At 40.8% G+C, this 18100-nt stretch overlaps 2 protein-coding genes and 1 long non-coding RNA gene across 6 annotated transcripts in view; 1 reads left to right on the top strand and 2 right to left on the bottom strand.

The window, feature by feature from the left end:
* Nucleotides 1–18100, bottom strand: part of LOC148904124 (uncharacterized) — a 388679-nt gene that overhangs the window by 123279 nt on the left and 247300 nt on the right. The gene's annotated exons all lie outside the window — the stretch shown is intronic.
* On the top strand, nt 959–3021 carry slc48a1a (solute carrier family 48 member 1a). 2 transcript variants are annotated; one of them, XR_016117240.1, is made up of 4 exons: nt 959–1425; nt 2094–2261; nt 2332–2547; nt 2709–3021. XR_016117240.1 is itself a non-coding variant. In XM_089014476.1 (3 exons), the coding sequence occupies exons 1-3, from the start codon at nt 1296–1298 to the stop codon at nt 2466–2468; spliced, it is 435 nt and encodes a 144-aa protein (XP_088870602.1). In that variant the 5' UTR covers nt 959–1295; the 3' UTR covers nt 2469–2634. The 2 variants fall into 2 exon arrangements, 1 of the variants encoding a protein (XP_088870602.1); XM_089014476.1 differs by lacking the exon at nt 2709–3021 and having other exon boundaries at nt 2332–2634.
* Nucleotides 8119–17994, bottom strand: tmdd1 (transmembrane and death domain 1). Of its 3 annotated transcripts, XM_089014460.1 has the most exons (7): nt 17893–17994; nt 15596–17764; nt 15171–15251; nt 14891–15037; nt 13436–13555; nt 10306–10440; nt 8119–8965 (listed from the first exon to the last, which is right to left on the bottom strand). In XM_089014460.1, exons 3-7 carry the CDS (start codon nt 15244–15246, stop codon nt 8721–8723), a joined length of 723 nt encoding a protein of 240 aa, XP_088870586.1. In that variant the 5' UTR covers nt 15247–15251; nt 15596–17764; nt 17893–17994; the 3' UTR covers nt 8119–8720. The 3 variants fall into 3 exon arrangements, with proteins under 3 accessions (XP_088870586.1, XP_088870576.1, XP_088870593.1); XM_089014450.1 differs by having other exon boundaries at nt 15171–17764; XM_089014467.1 differs by lacking the exon at nt 15596–17764 and having other exon boundaries at nt 17893–17965.

Raw genomic sequence — 18100 nt, 5'->3', positions numbered from 1 at the left:
TATTCTGTTTAAGAGGTACTATTGTAGCTCAGCTATTTCCAGTGCAGATCAGATGAGGAAAAATGACACAATCAGTCAGGATTATACTTTAGACACATCCAATACCTGGGCCTTTACCAATTTTGGTCAAACGGAAGGGAAAGTTCAGGGAAAATTCTGAAATTGGACCCAATTTTTGGTATGTGTAAAGGGTTGAACAAGTCAAGATTTTGTGTCGTCGAAGCGAACGTGATTAAAATTGGAGAAACTAAAATTGGAGAAACTAAGACTTAACATGACTTGATATCAAAGCATTTGGCTCCACTCATTTTGATAATCACACAAACTTCAGTGGCAATAATTCGTTCACGATCACTATTGTTCCCTGCTTTTTCAAACAAGGCAGACATTTTGGGTCATTCCGTGCCAAATGTGCACTGCAGTGGTTTTAACCAAGCAGATCACAATGTCATCATTAATTGACCCTTATAATTTTGTAACTTTTGGATGACTTTTTTTCTGCTGAAACAAAACGTGTAAAAATACAGTTAATGCTTTCTCTTTGTTACTAATTTAACGTTTTTATTGTTTAGTGTTGTACATGTACGTGTACTCTTTGGCATTTGACTACGCATGATTCAGACTTGATCTTAGTTTTACTCCCTGGTGCTTTATACTATATTTGTGATTTCCTGTATATGATAGTTGTCCATGTTAAGAGTTTTGTTGCAGCTTCAGCTGTTGTTAAAGCGCGATATACGTAAATCAATTTGTATTGTGTTGTATTCGATTGTATCGTATCGCATGTGATATACAGCGGCGGTTGTTTCAAAGTCCACATTAATTGAGTTAAGTTGACGTGAGTTGAAGTCGTGATTTTAGGACAGAGGGCGAAGTTTACGTTGAATTTGCCTTTATGTGTTGCAACACTGCTGGAGTATTACTCTCTTGCTCTTAGTGTGTCATCTTTGTGGCGGCAAGAGGAAATCCGTCAGCGGTCTATCTCGCTGCGGTGTTGTTGATATCATATCTTCTGTTCATATTCGATGTTTTAGAGTTTTAGACGAAATTCCAAAACATTCCGATCACGATCGCTCTTCCTTCACCGCAGCAAATTTCTGGACCTCTCTGACTTTTCGCCGTAGGCCGCGTTCATGTTATTTACCTCGCCCCGTCGTTAGCATCGAGCCTATCGACTTACGTAATGTTGTGATAAGGTAAACTGGCAATGTAGCTGGATTAGCTGCGTATTTTTAGAAGTAAACAGTGCGTTCTCTGTCCACACACCCGACCCAAGTGTATCGTTCGATTTCGACATGCCATACAAGAGGATATACATCAGCATAGGCTATGCTAGTTTTGGTGCCTTGGTTGGAATTTCGGCGTTTTTGGTGTGGAATATCGTCTATCATCAGCCATGGACGGCGGCTATGGGAGGCCTTTCAGGTAAATCAACGCGATTGTACTTGATAGGCGTGAATTCTATTAACTTGTGTTTTCTTTGACTATGACTACATCAAACAGCAAACGTTTACAAAGTTGGTTTGTCTTTGGGGGAAGTTGTTATTTTTGTTTTGATGGTAAAATGCCTCAATGCCGAACTTAAAAAAAACACTGTCATGTGAAATCCATCGATTTTTATTTTGTATCGGAAATACAGATTAATAGGAAGAATCACAGAAGACTGGGTTGGATATAAATTGCCTAACTCCCCAAAGTGTGATTGCTTCTAGCTTTTTTTGTCAACTCCAGTTGAAGACAACTGTAAAACAAAAAATCATCCACCATTTAATTGAACACAAACCTATTCAACCAAACCATATTTAATTGAATGAAATGACAGTCCCCTATGGTTCTGAGAAATACTTGAGATGGCCTGATGTGAAATTTGCATGTCTATTTTAGAATATCAATACAGTGAACACATATTGTGCAGCACATATGCATACATGCTCTGTTGTGTGGGAACAAAAACAATGACTGCACTAAGAGTACACAGATGTTAAGCTCAACACATTCGTGCACTCAAAAACCATAAATAGTTGCTGATAAAAAGATACAAATAGAAATTCAATTCCATAGACATTTTATATACGCTGTTGTGTGCTCGACAGGCGTGTTGGCCCTCTGGGCTTTGGTCACACACATCATGTACCATCAGGACTACTGGCGCACATGGCTCAAAGGCCTCAAGCTCTTCATCTGCGTCGGCTTGCTCTTCGGCGTCCTCTCCTTGACGGCCCTCATCACCTTCTTGACGCTGGCCATCACGCACAAGCAATGTAAGAGCCTCACACGCCAAAACCTGCTGTTGACTGCAAAGAAGCCATAATATGTATTTGTGTACCACAGCTCTGACTGATCCGAAGAGCCTCTATCTGTCAGCCGTGTGGAGCTTCATGACCCTCAAGTGGTCCTCCCTCTTGGTCTTGTACTCGTTTCGATATCGGCAGGAGTTTGCAGACATCAGCATCCTCAGTGATTTTTAGATAAATGTGTGACAGACTTTGAGGGTTCTCCGGCTTGGGCTCAAAGACTTTTTTTTTCTGAACTGAAGGATTTGTGTCTGTAAGTAGTCACTGACTTTGACCATCAGGATGTGCGCTTGCGTCATTGTATTTATGTTGTGGTTCACACTTTTTTCTTGTCTTCGAATGCATGAAGCCTACTTATATAACATTTATTTAATCCCCAATCTAATCATAGAAATACGTTTTGCTCCGTTACAGGAAGAAAATCCAGGCTGTTTATAATGAGGCCAAAAAAACGGAAAAATATCCAACCAGAAAGCCAACTATTTGGATTCAAGCAATGAGTCACCTCTCCACAATATGTCCACTTAAAATATCCACTGTAGACGAACGAACGAGTAGTTCATAACAACGATGACCGAACTTTCAGAACGTGCTTCAGCCAAAATGGCAATAGAGTACTGAAATACAATTTGTTTTGAGAAAACTACTAATGCACTTGTACTTCAATATCTTATGTGGTTCAAGTGATGCAATTGCGATTGTGTTTTTTTTTTTTTTTTTTGGGGGGGGGGGGGGGGGTGCGGGGCAGGATCAACTGGCAAAATTATATTATGATAAAAATCCCCCCCAAAAACAATCTTGGAATCAAATGTACAGTATGGATATAATTGACACCTCCTGAAACATTTGAGGAGTTTGGGGGGGGGGGGTTAATCCTAAAAATCTTTCAAAATACAAACCACATTCAATAACAAGCGCTAACGCAGAGATCATTAAACATGATGTTTAAATATGCTACATTTTAGGTGTCCACTATTAAATAATTGCCGAAACCATGCCATGTTTTATATATATGTGCTGTACTTATTTATAAATTATGCTTTTTTGTTTGCATTTTAAAGCACCCCACGTACTAATGTAAGGCTCGTACAATGATTTTGATGAGGCCAGCAAACACAAACAATTGGTGAGCATGTGTGCAGCTCTGCTTTTACAAGATGACATGTGTCAACTACCGCCACTGTTTTCTGCCATGCAGACATACATTTTGTTGATCTGTGAGAACACAATCTTGGACTGCTCAAAGGCTAGCAATTATTTTTCTCATTGTAGCACCTCACATGTTTAGTGCTTTAATGTATGTCTTCGCAGAGCCATCAAAAATTTTCGCGATATCACAATAGAAGGCAGTGTCGAGGTAACAGATCACGAGTTTGATATGCAGTCTTTGTGACAACCCATCTCTTTTTAAGCATTAAAGGACAACCGTCGCCTCCCGACAAGTTCTGTCTATAATTTGTAAAATCACTTCAAATGACTTCTATTGAGCGTATTTTACAAAGATTCCACCGCATATAGCTATATTTTACCTTTTAAGACTCGCGCTGAATATTCAGGAAGTTTTGTTTTCGAGTTGGTGACAATTCCTGACGTCACGTCACGGAAGGAACGCCCCTGACCGAGAAAGGACACACAATGCATTTTGCGGTACTTTGTTTGGTCTGAAAACTTCATGTTGATGTTGACGGCGAAATTAGAAGGAAAACACATAATGTGATGGTGAATCGTTGTGTGTTGCACCAAGACAACTATTTGATATTCACTGACACAAATTCCCAGCAGAGAATCAGCCCCTTTCCAACGAAGCTTTGGCGCCATCTTTTGCATTTTCTGGGACACTACATGCTGTCCTTTTCGGCTCAAATTGATATGGGAGGACTCCTTTAATCGATTGCAAACATTTATGCTTTCCTCTTCAGAACTATTTGAATCATATTCATAACTGGATGAGTAACAAGAAATCATCTTCTCCAAATCTGAAGCCATTGTTTTGATTCTAGAGCAAGGCAAGACGTCTTGGCATGACGTTTGAAAATGCCCAATTCGCAGCTCATTTTTTTGCAGATTTAGCACACTTTAACTCATTTTTATTGGTGTTTTGCGCTTGACTAAAAATATCAGCTTGCGTGTTTTGGGTATTTTAGATGCTATAAAACGTTTTTCTGATGTCAGTTAGGAACCAAAAAAATGGTGCCGGTTGTCCTTTAAGATAAATTACTAGGGTGGGTGATTATAGAAATTCAAATTGTAAGCGTATTAACCTCTACGCTCCTTATGAGATTCATATGCGGCCCGGGTCATCTTTCAGACACTTTATGTACCGGTATATTATTGCTTTGGACTATTGTTTACATTCTCCCAAGAGTCTACGTATGCTTTCGCTGACCGCAGCAGCATTGCACAAGCTGCTTTTCAGATCCACCAGGGGGAGAACTGCCCTCACATTTCTCCTATAGAAGAATGCTCCAAGCACTTTATTCGACGCTATTGTCGGCCAACACATTCCATGCTAGTCATGTGTGTGTGTGTGGCCATGCTGAAAATGGGAGGTGGAAGGTGCATCATTTTAAAATATCTTGAAGTGTTTCTGCAAATGAGTGCAGGAATCTCCAAAGTGTGTGTTACTGAATTTCATCTATGTTGTCTTACCCGATTAATAAAGTGATTCGGCTCCTCAACAAAGTTGAATGCATTTTATTTCAGTCGGCGTCCTTCATTGGTTAAGCGGCGAACGTGTCTCATTTGGATCTGCGTGATAATTATTACTTTTACCAATTTCACAATTGACCACCATTTACCCCCGGTAGAAAATGTACTTTACACATTGAACAAATAAAAGCAAACCATAGCAAAGGGTGCTGTATTCCGACTGACGTCAATCTGGCTTTGCAGTTTATGATGGGCAAATGAAGCTTCAGGAAGCCCTCGTGATGGTTTTTGACTCCCCGAGATGGCACGCTTCATTTAGAGATGCAGTGAATTTTGAAGACATTTCCTTTGTACTAATCTTTACATTCAAACCAAGGGCACCATCTGGAGGAGTCAAAAAATATCAAGTGCTTCATGAAGCTTCATTTTCTCATCCGTAGTTCTTGAGGCGTTCCAATTTTGATGAAAAATAACAAAGATAGCCTATCATACTGTTTTTTTTTTTTTTTTTTTGGGGGGGGGGGGTCACCATTCTCTATAAGCCCAAAATATTCAGATTGTCAGCACTGACCTTTCACGACTGCATTACATTATTAATGTCATATAAAATATCACTGCGCATGTAGTTACCGAGCTCGATCCTTTTGTTTCACTGTAGTGACCTAACACAACCACAGGATGACACTGTGGTTTAATTGTAAAATCTTAGCAGTTTCTTGAAGTTTAACCCTCAAGGAAATCATGAAAGACAAAACTTTAAAGCTGCAACTGAAGCTATTTGAAAGCAAAATGGCTCCTAAAAGTGTTGTGATCTGTTTTCCTGTGATCCATAGATATTGAGCAAAGGCTCAGTGATTGCTGCGCTGGGACTTTGCACCTCGGTGGCCTGACACGTAAGATGCAAATGAAAGGGGAGCGTGAAATTAAAACCTTTGTTTCCAGAAACACCCATGAGGTTACGGCATAGAGCACTGGACTTCTGCACATCCAGGATTTGAGCCTTTCTATAGTTTTTATCCCGATACATCCAAAGTATGAAACTCTAGAGAGGACTTGGCACGGAAATGGACAGATATGCAGGCATGTGTATGTATGCCTTCTACCAGTGTAAATGTCATTTCATTGTCAAGTTCTCTCTGATCACGCATGTCATCACCAACTGCTTCCTTTTTCCGCGACAACAAGTCTGCCTCCTGTGGTGCTCAACCTCCTTAATGATGCACCTGAAAGGATGGCCCAGCAGTCGCTTGTGTGATAAAATGCTGTTTCTGTGTTTCCAAATTCAGATATTTTTATTGTCGTGATCATTCAAGAGGAGCTTCCTGCTGGGACCTCAGTTAGATTGAAGGACAAAAGCATCATCCGGGCCTGTAGCTTGACACCTGCCATTCTTTGGAGCGTAAAGCTCATCATTCCCCATCAGTGAACCCACAGCAGGTAAAAATGGCATGGGATTATGAAGAATACAAGTCACCATTACATTTCGAGCCGTTGCGCCTGCTGCTTATTTATTCTTGGTCCAGTCTTGGGGTAATGGGATCCAGTGCCACAAGTGTGCTGCTTATGTCTCAGCAGTACTTTGACGTACAAAGTCATTTTGTTTTGATTGCTGTCATTGGGAGATGACCAAGATAAGACTGTTGGTAATGGATAAAAGGAATTTTGCGCGTTTTGCCAGTCTGTGGATATTTTTGCCTTTTTACCCCCCAGATCACAGCTGCGTGTGTCAAAGTAGTTGTGAAGGTTTCATTTCTTCATCTGTCGTACAGGAGTAGTCCATCGATGAAAAGGTTTCTTCAGCCATCATCTGTACGTCTTTGAAGGTGTCGGATGTTTCGCCTCTTATCCAAGAAGTTTCGTCAGCAAACTAAAGTTTTACTGGTAGTTTCGGCCCTATATATATCACTACTGTCCTGTGCCGGACTCTGCTATGATTGGTCTCGGCTCTCAGGTTGGGGGGAGCAGAGGGCTAATCCCTGCGGCTCCACTGATTGCTTCTATTGTCCTGACTGACGACTGGCCTGATTGCCCAATTTGCCCTGGTATCACCTCATCAGCATTACTAAGCCTATGTTGCCTAAGAAGTCTGTGGTACAAACGATCCAAATTGATTGATCATTTCTTCATTAACTCGCTCTCGCAGAGCTTGAGAATAATCTGTCGTGATAAACACATATTTCGAGTACAAATGCGGTCGCTGTCTTTAAAATGCAGCTTTGATTTTCTTGGGTGTTTAATGTTCTTTGTCTTCATCATTTGCTATTTTGCTTTTGATGGAGAAGCATGACAAGAGTGATTTCATTGATTTTTTTTGTTGTCATTTGTTGTTAGCCTGTGGCCTGCCTGACATTTTTCGATAGAGTATTGTGTCATGTGACTGACACAAATTCCCAGCAGACAAATCCGCCCATTTCCAACGAAGCTTGGCCGCCATCTTGTGCATTTTCTGGGACGCTACATTGCTGTTATTGACGGCTTGAATTGATACGGGAGGACTTCTTTAATGGATTGCAAACATGTATGCTTTCCTCTTCAGAACTATTTGAAGCATATTCATAACTGAATGAGGAACAAGAAAGCATATTCTCCCAAACTGAAGCCATTGTTTTGATTTTCGAGAGCAAGGCAAGACGACTTGGCGTGACGTCACAAACTGGGGGCGGGACTTTCTGAAAATCCCGTTTCGAGCCGATTTGTGGCAGATTTTGGACACTTGAACTCATTTTAATTGGTGTTTTGCATTTGACTAAAAATATCAGCCTGTGTGTTTTGGGTATTTGAGATGCTATAAAACGTTTTTCTGATGTCAGTTAGGAACCAAAAAAATGGTGTCGGTTGTCCTTTAAAGGTGCTCGAAAAGTGAAATAAAGTGGTAGCACAAGTGTGAAGACCTTAGAACCGCTGATGGTTCTGTGTTCAAAACAAATGAAACAAATTCAAATTCTTCCCTCTATCAGTTGAAAGGACCATGTTACTATCGACAGGCTTGGCGCAGAGCAGGCTGCATAATTACATGTCGTTCTCTTCCATGCCAGACAGGCACGAAGCCGGAACAACCTTTTGCGCCAGGGCCCGGTTCCAGTGCATCTGTCAGCCCCGAGTCACCAACCCACGGGTGAGCCAAAACCCTCAACGGCCTTGCAATACATGGTGCAAAAAAAACTACCTAAAAACATGCTTTCATTTGGAAGTGCTTTATTTGTTCATTTGAGTACGATAGTACATCATGTATGTATGCGTAAGCTCTGAGTTGTACAGGAATGGTCCATCGATGAAAAGGTTTCTTCAGCCGTCATCTGTACTTCTTTGAAGGTGTCGGACGTTTCGCTTCTTATCCAAGAAGCTTCATCAGCAAACTAAAGTCTTACTGGTAGTTTCGGCCCTATATGTATATATATCCCTACTGCCCAGACGTGGCGGTGCCGGACTCTGCTATGATTGGATCATTCGTACAATAGACTGCTCAGGCGACATAGGCTTAGTTATGCTGATGAGGTGATACCAGGGCAAATTGGGCAATCAGCCCAGTCGTCAGTCAGGACAATAGAAGTAATCAGTGGAGCCGCAGAGATTAGTCTCCTGCCCTGGACAGTAGGGATACATATATATAGGGCCGAAACTACCGGTAATATTTTAGTTTGCTGACGAAGCTTCTTGGATAAGAAGCGAAACATCCGACACCTTCAAAGAAGTACAGATGACGGCTGAAGAAACCTTTTCATCAGAGTACATCATCTACTTTTTGTCCAGTCAATCTCAAGTCAAGAAGAGTCTTGTCTAATTTTCAGTCACTACCTCAGAAGTGGGGAGGCAGTTAACCCTGGGACGACAAATCTTCTGAGTCCGACGTGCGATATGCAAGAGAATGTAGAGTGTGGAAATGGCGGCCAACAAGGTCCCCCCGAAGCCCAACAGGATCCCATACAGAAGAGGGAGTGCCACATCCAAAGGGCCCGTGGAGTACGCGGGGACTGGGGGACGCTCCACAATAAGTTCAAGGTCTCGCCAAGTCAAATCGGATGCTAACACATACCCACAAACATGCACATCATGAATAGTTTGGCACAGAACGTGTGGAACTGCACTTTGTAGACAAACAAGTTCAAAGTGTTTCCTAGGGGAATTGCCAAATTAGGCAGGTGATGATGACGACGACATTGTTTAATTCTTTGGAAATAGAGTCAAGGAACGAGTTGCTCACACCAAATCTAATCCAGGACTAAATGGCAGGCTGTGTTCATTGCTCCCCCTTTATGTGACACATATCTGAGTCATACATCCAAAATTAATCATGTAATTTCTATTTTTTTTCAAAAACATTTCTCCCTCCTGCCCCTCTCACCTTTCAATTGCATTTTTTTTGGTTGGGAGGTGCTTCAATTTAACAGAAAACTGAAATTCGAAGAGCCCAAACACACACATGACCATATGCATTCCCAGAAATAATGGACTACTTGGCAACTTTTGTGCACGTGGGTTACTTCAGACGTATTCCATTCACATCAGAAGTTGCAAATGTTCGTGCTGAATCACACAAAAATAATCACTTTTCAGAAGACAAATAAAAAAAAAATAATTATGTCTGTTTGACTCAGTCAAAGACAGTCACACATTTTCAATTTATCAATCATTTGTGAAAATAACACACCCATATGTGTGGACTGACCGCTAGTATACATTTGTGGAAAAAAAAAAAATACATTTGTGACAGATTTTGGCAACACTAGCATTATGAATTGAACAAAAAAAATCGAATTGGGTATCTCACTGCAGTATGAACCTATCCTAAAGAGGAATATACGTATATTCAAGTCCAGGGTAACATATCACAGTTTGTCATTTATGAAGGAGTTTACAGGATTACACAGAAGCCCTTCTATATACTCTGATGGATTGTCCTCCAGCAATCAATTTAAATTCAATGCAACTAATGAATGCAACTTTTTTATTCCTCAGCCTACAAGTGGAAGATGGTAGACTCAGTGGGAACAGCCTGAATACCATCGATGTGCTCTTAAAAAAGCTCATTTCTTATCAACGTCCATTCCATAATAATAATACAGTACTGTAGTAATAATACTTTGGTACACTGCAGTCATAATCACTATGCACAACACAGTTGAGAAAGGCAGTGAGGTGGCACGAATAAGTGCTGGAAATTGAAATTGAGTGCTGCAAAATGACCCCGCACGCTCCATATGATCAAATTGGCTTAATTTTAACAAATCAGAGGTCAACCTGCATGCCAAAATGAACTTTGGTCATCCTTGTAGGTTACACTACATTGTTGCAAATCAATGTGAGCAAAATAAAACAGGGGGATGTCGCTGAGGGAGCGTTCTAATTTCCTTCAATCACTCACCTCTTTTCTGTCTCTTCCTTTGGCCAGTTTCCGGTTCTGCCTCTTCGAAGTTCAAGGATTTGAAAAACTCATGATAGCCGTCGGCATAACGTTTTAGGTTTAAAATTTTATCCTGGTTGACGTTCTTGCCCATCTCTGTGGAAAAATAAAACATGATTCAATTGCCAAAAAATGCATCTGAAGTGGGTATTTCATGCAACATTAAAGGACAACCGACACCAGTTTTTTGTTTCCTAACAGACATCAGAAAAGCAGGCTGATATTTTTAGTCAAATGAAAAACACCAATAAAAATGACTTAAAAGTGTCCAAAAATGACTTCAAAATGACCTTGGAGATGGAGAGTTTCAGAAAGTCCCGCCCCCTTGTTCGTAACGTCACGCCAAGATGTCTTGCCTTGCTCGAGAATCAAAACAATGGCTTCAGATTCAGAGAAGATGCTTTCTTGTTACTCATCCAGTTATGAATATGATTCAAATTGTTCTGAAGAGGAAAGCATAAATGTTTGCAATCGATTAAGGGAGTCCTCCCATATCAATTTGAGCCATCAATGACAGCAATGTAGGACCCAGAAAATGCAGAAGATGGCATAGCTATATGCGATGGCATCTTTGTCAAATACGCTCAGTAGAAGTCATTTGAAGTGATTTTACAAATTATGGACACAACTTGTCCGGAGGCGTCGGTTGTCCTTTAAGGGTTGTATTCACGAATCATGCATGGTGTGTGGCTTGACTCTCGACCCATGTTAGTAGTCATCTAAAAGATGATCGCAGGCCAGTGGACCTGACCGCCACACATCCCAGCATAGCTGAGTCTCTACTTCGGACGTCTCTGGACAAATTGTGTCCATAATTTGTAAAATCACTTCAAATGACTTCTACTGAGCGTATTTTACAAAGATTCCACTGCATATAGCTATATTTTACGTTTTAAGACTTGCGCTGAATATTCAGGAAGTCTTGTTTTTGAGTTGGTGACCAGTCCGTACGTGACGTCACTGAAGGAACGCCCCTGACCGAAAAAAGGACACATTGTAGCAGTCCTTCCATCACGTCAATGTATTTTGCGGTACTTTGTTTGGTCTGAAAACCTCATGTTGCACCAAAAAGCCGCCAGAAGAGGGCGACCAAGCTCCATGAAAGGAATTTATCAGCCTGTGGAAACGGGCTGATTCATTCCTCACAGGAGCTTGGATGCCATTTTCTGCCTCTTTTTTGGGTGATACATTTCCCCCCAATGTTGCCTCAAAATGGCACGGAATAAATTCTTTAATCGATTGCAAACATGTATACTTTTCTCTTCAGAACTATTTGAATCAAATTCATAACCGGATGTGTAACAAGAAAGCATCTTCTGTGAATCTGAAGCCATTGTTTTGATTCTAGAGCAAGGCAAGACGTCTTGGCGCGATGTCACAAACTGGGGGCGGGACTTTCTGAAACTGGCCACTTCCGGGTTCAATTTGAAGTCGTTTTGGACACATTTTTATTGGTGTTTTGCATTTGACTAAAAATATCATACTGCGTGTTTTGGGTATTTTAGATGCTATAAAACGTTTTTCTGATGTCAGTTACAAAACAAAAAAGTGACGTCGGTTGCCCTTTAAAACGGCAGCATGTAATTGCCTCATTATGTCATGATGGGTTTTAATTGGAGATTCAGACGTGGCTTTTTTTTTGCACGCTGCCAGTTTCTGGCATGTGTTGTCGTCCAGTGTGGCCAAGACGAAGGTGTAAATGATCTGACGGAAGACTCATTGGAGTTGACACGAGCCACCGAGGAAACCATCTGCTCCTTTCATCAGCAAAAGGCAGGCGATGACAAGGCGAGGCACGAGGGAGATAGTGGCATCTTTCATGAAAAATGTGGGGTGGATGCAGCATGCAGCAAAATATAAAACACCATAGATTTCTGCTCCAAAATGATCTTTTCATATGTGATGTTAATGCGCACTGTCCTAAAGATAACATTTACAACACACTGTTCTCTATTGTCACGGACAGCACATTTGCAGCGGGGCCAAATGCCGGCTGATCTTTATTGTGTCAGCGCAAGGCTATACAGAGCGTAGACCAAACGCCAACCTCTGCCAAATTGGGCGTGCTGGCATAGACAAAGCGATGGAGTCGGAGGGTGCCCGGCAAAATGTCAATTGGATGGCAGAAAGTTGATCTGAACTTTGTGAACTTAGCCCGTGTCAAAGTACTGGTGTGGGATGGACTCAGTAGAAGTCATTTGAAGCCATTTTACAAATTATGGACACAACTTGTCCCGAGACGTCGGTTGTCCTTTAAGTCTTCAAGGAGGCATTCTTGACTGTATTAAAGAAGCGCTTGTCAAAATACAACCGCCACATTGGTGCTTTGTTCCAATTTGCGGTTGTCGAGGGACATGCTGTGATTTCCCCTTGTGAGGTTTGTTATCTTCAGTTCGTTGTACAAACAAAGTCAAACCTTTTTTTATAATTTGAACCTTATTACATCAGTAAGCTCTCCATAAAAGCAATCCCAAATGACACAAATGTTACAGATGGAAAGTAGTTGTAAAGAACAGACGGTTCCAAAGGCAACAATATTACCAATCAGAACCTTGTTTGGCTACTAATGTGCTTCATTGTAAACTGTTATGATATAATCCATTTGAAAGGGGTTAAGATGTCGTTTCAATGCAAGCATACCTAACTTTCGGACAATAATTTGTTTGAAAACAGTCAGTTGAAACCATCTTCCTTTTTAGAACAGACAATCACAGGGCACACTGAAACAAACAACCACCGGCGCTCGCACTAACACTTAGAAACTAAATTTAGTGTTCAATTAGCCTGTGATGCATGTTTTTTTTTTTTTTTTTGGAATGTGGGAGGACACTGGAGGAACCGGAGAAAACCCATGCGGGCCCGGGAACAACATGCGAACTTCACACAGAAAGGCTGGAGGTAGACTTGAAGCTTGTACCCCTGCAATGTTATGTCCACATGTTCATCACTCGACGACCGGGCCACTTGCTTATATTTCTATTTTATACCATATTTTACATATATATTGTTGTTCTAATTCTTTCATATTTTTTCTGCTTTAAATTGTGTTTTTCTCCATTTTGAAACTTGTGATATGTTTCGAAAATCTTACCGTTGGCGATGTCTGCTCTGCCGATGTGCTGCAAGGCCTGAATAAGTCGATCATAGTACATCTCTGGATCGCTTTTTTGAAGCCTCTCTTTCAGGTCCTTATGACACTCAGCCTCACTTTCTAGTAGGATATAAAATATGTGGGTCTTATTGACACATTTCAATGGATACATTTTGATACAGGAACACCTCTTAAAGGACAACTGACACCATTTTTTGTTTCCTAACTGACATCAGAAAAACGTTTTATAGCATCTAAAATAGCCAAAACACGCAGGCTGATATTTTTAGTCAAATGCAAAACCCCAATAAAAATGACTTAAAATTAAAAATCCAAAATCTGCCAGAAATCAGCTTGAAACTGGGCATTTTCAGAAAGTCCCGCCCCCAGTTCGTGACGTCACACCAAGACGTCTTGCCTTGCTCGAGAATCAAAACAATGGCTTCAGATTCAGAGATGCTTTCTTGTTACTCATCCAGTAATGAATATGATTCAAATAGTTTTGAAGAGGAAAGTATAAATGTTTGCAATCGATTAAAGATGTAATTCCGTGACATTTTGAGGCATCTGGAGGAAATGTAGCCTCCCAGAAAATGCACAAGATGGCGCCAAAGCTCCGTTGGAAATGGGCTGATTTTTCTGCTGGGAATTTGTGTCAACTAGAATCAAATCGTAGTCTTGGGGCAACACACAACGATTCACCATCGTGTTATTTAAGTGTTTTCCATCTAGTTTCGCCATCAATACGAAGTTTTCAGACCAAACAAAGTACCGCAAAATGCATTGTGTCGCTTTCTCGGTCAGGGGGCGTTCCTTTAGTGACGCCATGTACGGACTTGTCACCAACTCAAAAACAAGCCTTCAAAGGTAAAATATAGCTATATGCGGTGGAATCTTTGTAAAATACGCTCCGTAGAAGTCATTTAAAGTGATTTTACAAATTCTGGACACAATTTGTCCGGCTGGAGGCGTCGGTTGGCCTTTAAGTCAAATATCGCTCAAGTTGTACAGAGACTTTTTCAGACAAGTATGCCTCGAAAGAGGAATTCAAATCACTGCCATGTAAAATGTCACACAAGACTATAGCTAATCTCAACAGACCTACCGTCAGTTACTTTTTTTCTTCTCGCAACACGTAATCCAATGATATATTATGTCACATATAGGACATCACTGTGCTAATGGTTCAGTTTCACTTTATTTATACAGAGCTGCATAATTAGTCTTGGACAAAAAGTAAAAAAATGACAATTTAGTAAACAAAATATAACACAGAAATCATGGCGGGTCTCATGCTAATTTCAATGCTAAAGAATACAAATAAAATCAAAATGAATGATAATGCTTGGCACAGTCGGAGTCGCTTGCCTAACATTGAGGGCAGTCATTCCAAGGGACGAGTGACCATCTGAAAAAGATCAATCCCTCCTGAGGTCAACCTAGTTGAGTGCTGACCTTCAATTGAAGTGGTCTCTCTCCTGACAATACGTGGTGTGAGATCTTCTTCGGACTTTGAGAGTGCAACCAGAAGGTCCTCGCACTCAGAAGGCGCCAGCAGTTCCACCAGACGTTCCAGCTGATGGACACCGATATCTTCATCCTCTGAACAGTGTGTGATATTGGAAACATTTCTCAACAGAGGAATTAGAAAGATCGTATGCAGCCCCCCACCCCCCCAAAGTTTCAATGGTTATTAGAATCCAAGTTGCTCATGTTCTCATATACACACACAAACCTATTTCCTCCTCCTCTTCAAGTGCCAAACTTTGGGCAAAAAGGAGTAAAAACAGACTACATTTCCAGACTCGCATGGCATCTGAAAGAACAATCAAATATTTCGCAGCTCAATTTGTTGCAGTTTTAGCACACTTTAAGTCATTTTTATTGGTATGTATTTTGCATTTGACTAAAAATATCAGCCTGCGTGTTTTGGGTATTTTAGATGCTATAAAACGTTTTTTTTTTCTGATGTCAGTTCATAAACAAAAAAATGGTGTCGGTTGTCCTTTAAGATATATTTTTGAAATAAACATATATACATATACATATTTCACAGGTAAAACAAAAACGTGGACCATGGCCACAAAGTTGGTCTGCCTTACAATTACTTATCTTCGATTACAAATTGGAATTTTACGGAGGAAAAAAAAAGTGCGTCACCTGCAAATCAGCGTTCATCCATGAGCTCTGGACTCGATTCGTTTCGGCTAATTGCTTCTTCTGCACACCTTTACTCTTGAATTCTGACAAATTCGTTGCATGTTTTCACCGAGCACTACGGGTTCGTGAAGCACGTCGACATTTGTGAAGTCTGGGATTTTAATGGGCGAGCGTCCATAGCAAAGATTCCTACGACATAATGTCACCAAGTCCCTGGCGCTAAGTTACGTCATGCGAAGAATTGGACGTTTGTGACGTTTGACGGGTTCCCAACGTCTTTGCACCAAGTGAATTCTGGTAAGTCGCGCATTGACGTTTCATCGCTGCCTTTTCGTCATTAGTTTGGTGTCTTTTCTTGAGTGTTTGAATTGATTTTGACATGATGCGTGCTCAGAAGTGGTTTCAAAGTGCAAACGGCAATCCCCGATGAGGTCATCTAATATAATGCATACAACTTTTTTTCTTGAAGGACATTGATATGATACTTACTGCATATTGACTTATGATCACATTACTGTAGTTGAGCCATGATTGGCCGTTACCTGAGAGAACTGGGAAGCCGTGATTTTATTTTCAGTGAATTGCAGGTGGCAAAAGGGCCCTCTCCTGAGATACACCAAAACAAGTGGATTCTATTGCTTAACTCACCGGTGCCAAACTCAAGGCCCTGGGGCCAAATTTGGCCCGCCACATTGATTATTTGGCCCGTGTTGTATTTGCTTTGCTTTATTCTGCTCAATTTGACTTGAATCTGTATCGAGAACGGTCAAATCTCATGGTTAGATATTGTGTCCTGTGACTAATTGATGAACACTTATTGGTGTAGTCAGGCTTTGACTGAAAGTCAGCTGTGTTCAGTTCCACATGGCTGTGACCCTAAGCGGAATAAGCGGTATATTAAACATAGGTGGATGGATGATTGAATAATGTACTTCTAGTCACCACGTCAATCCATGGACTTGAAGTTTTGAAACGAAAGATAATAAAATAAATATCAGTCAAATAAACATGATGTAACTGGGGAATGTTTTGTTTGGAGTGCTTGCTTCAGGATGCAACCATTACTAATGCTGATGGGATTTACCTTTTGTATGTGTCTACTTGGCTTTGTTTTTGTCTGCTTGAAGAAAGAAAGTCCCATTTATTCCGTTTTTAGGGTGAGAATATGTGATAAATCCATTTTGTTACGAGCCTCTTCCATGTGAGAAGCCCGAGCTGTAGAGTAGCGAAATTAATTCAATAATGAAAAAAACATACCCTTTGGTACCACATAAGAAATGTATGTACATTGTACATACCTACTGTATCTTTGCCATAAATTCATTTGTATGAATTCACAGTTTGTGTGAAATGGTCAGACAAAATATTTTTTTTCAACTGATGAAACAACTCTTTTAATTGTCAATGAAAAACATCATTTTACAATACTGTATGTATATTTGCTAAGCATACTGCAAGTTATACTACACACATGACACACAAACATAAAGTCATCCAAACTTTTAAGTGCAGATCAAAAATGTAGGGAGTTTCTTTTATTCCTTATTTTTGCAGTAAAACGCTACAATTCTGCTTGACTTTTTTTAAATCATTTGCACATAGTACAAGAGAGACTGGTGCGAGGTCAGAAATGACATGTAACAAAAGTGCTCAAGCAACTCGTGCATTAACAACTTAAAATATGTTTTGAACTAAAATGAGAAGAGCACCTTCTTGAGTTGACGTTCCCGCGTGCAACCTCCATGTCTCATACACTTCACGCCACTGAAATCTGCTTATGTACAGTCACAGACTCCGGTGGAATGAAGGATAGAACACATGGAATGTTCCTCTGGAAAATCAATGAGTTTGTCGTCTGTCTAAAATGAAAGCCTTTTCTCCCAGAAAGGCCCACAGTCGAGTTGCGGCGATGACGTGGAGCGAAAAGACGTTAGTTCACCAAACGCTGGGCGGGCGGTGGTGATGGTGAGCGGACTAAAAAGTTGACACGTTTGCCTCATCTTTTCCAGTTTGAAATCTGAGACTGAGCAAGACCTAGCTCACATTTTGCTGTGGTTGTAAGGATCTCTGCCTCCAGGTCAGAGGTCACTAATGATTAGCAACCGGACACCAGTCACAAGCACTCACAGAAAGCATCCAAATTTTACTTTGAAGCAAAGATCTCCTGGCCTGTTGAGACACACATGAATGATTTATCTTAAAAAAATCTATAGATATCGCACAAAAAGACAAGAAATCAAAGACATGGTTATGATGAAACTCTTTGCTCGTTCCTAGTTGTAAAAGCAACATCTTACCTTTTCTCCTCCCTTTGCAAATGTGTCAAAATGGAACAAACACAAAGCGGGCTTTCTTACAAACTGCGGATGCAAGCGACAACAAAGCACTGTCAGTGTTTTCACGACCTGACTCAGGTATACGGTGCTTTAGAAATGGAAGCCGACCAATGGGATGCAAGGACCCACAAAGGGCCACCCACACTTTTCCCCGACCAAAATCAACCAC

This window comes from Hippocampus bargibanti, linkage group LG01, assembly GCF_051943395.1.
Source record: "Hippocampus bargibanti isolate YZ-2025 linkage group LG01, ASM5194339v1, whole genome shotgun sequence".
NCBI classification, from domain to species: Eukaryota; Metazoa; Chordata; class Actinopteri; order Syngnathiformes; family Syngnathidae; genus Hippocampus; species Hippocampus bargibanti.
Note: the sequence above shows the minus strand (reverse complement) of the source record. Positions and strands in the feature narration are given on the sequence as shown.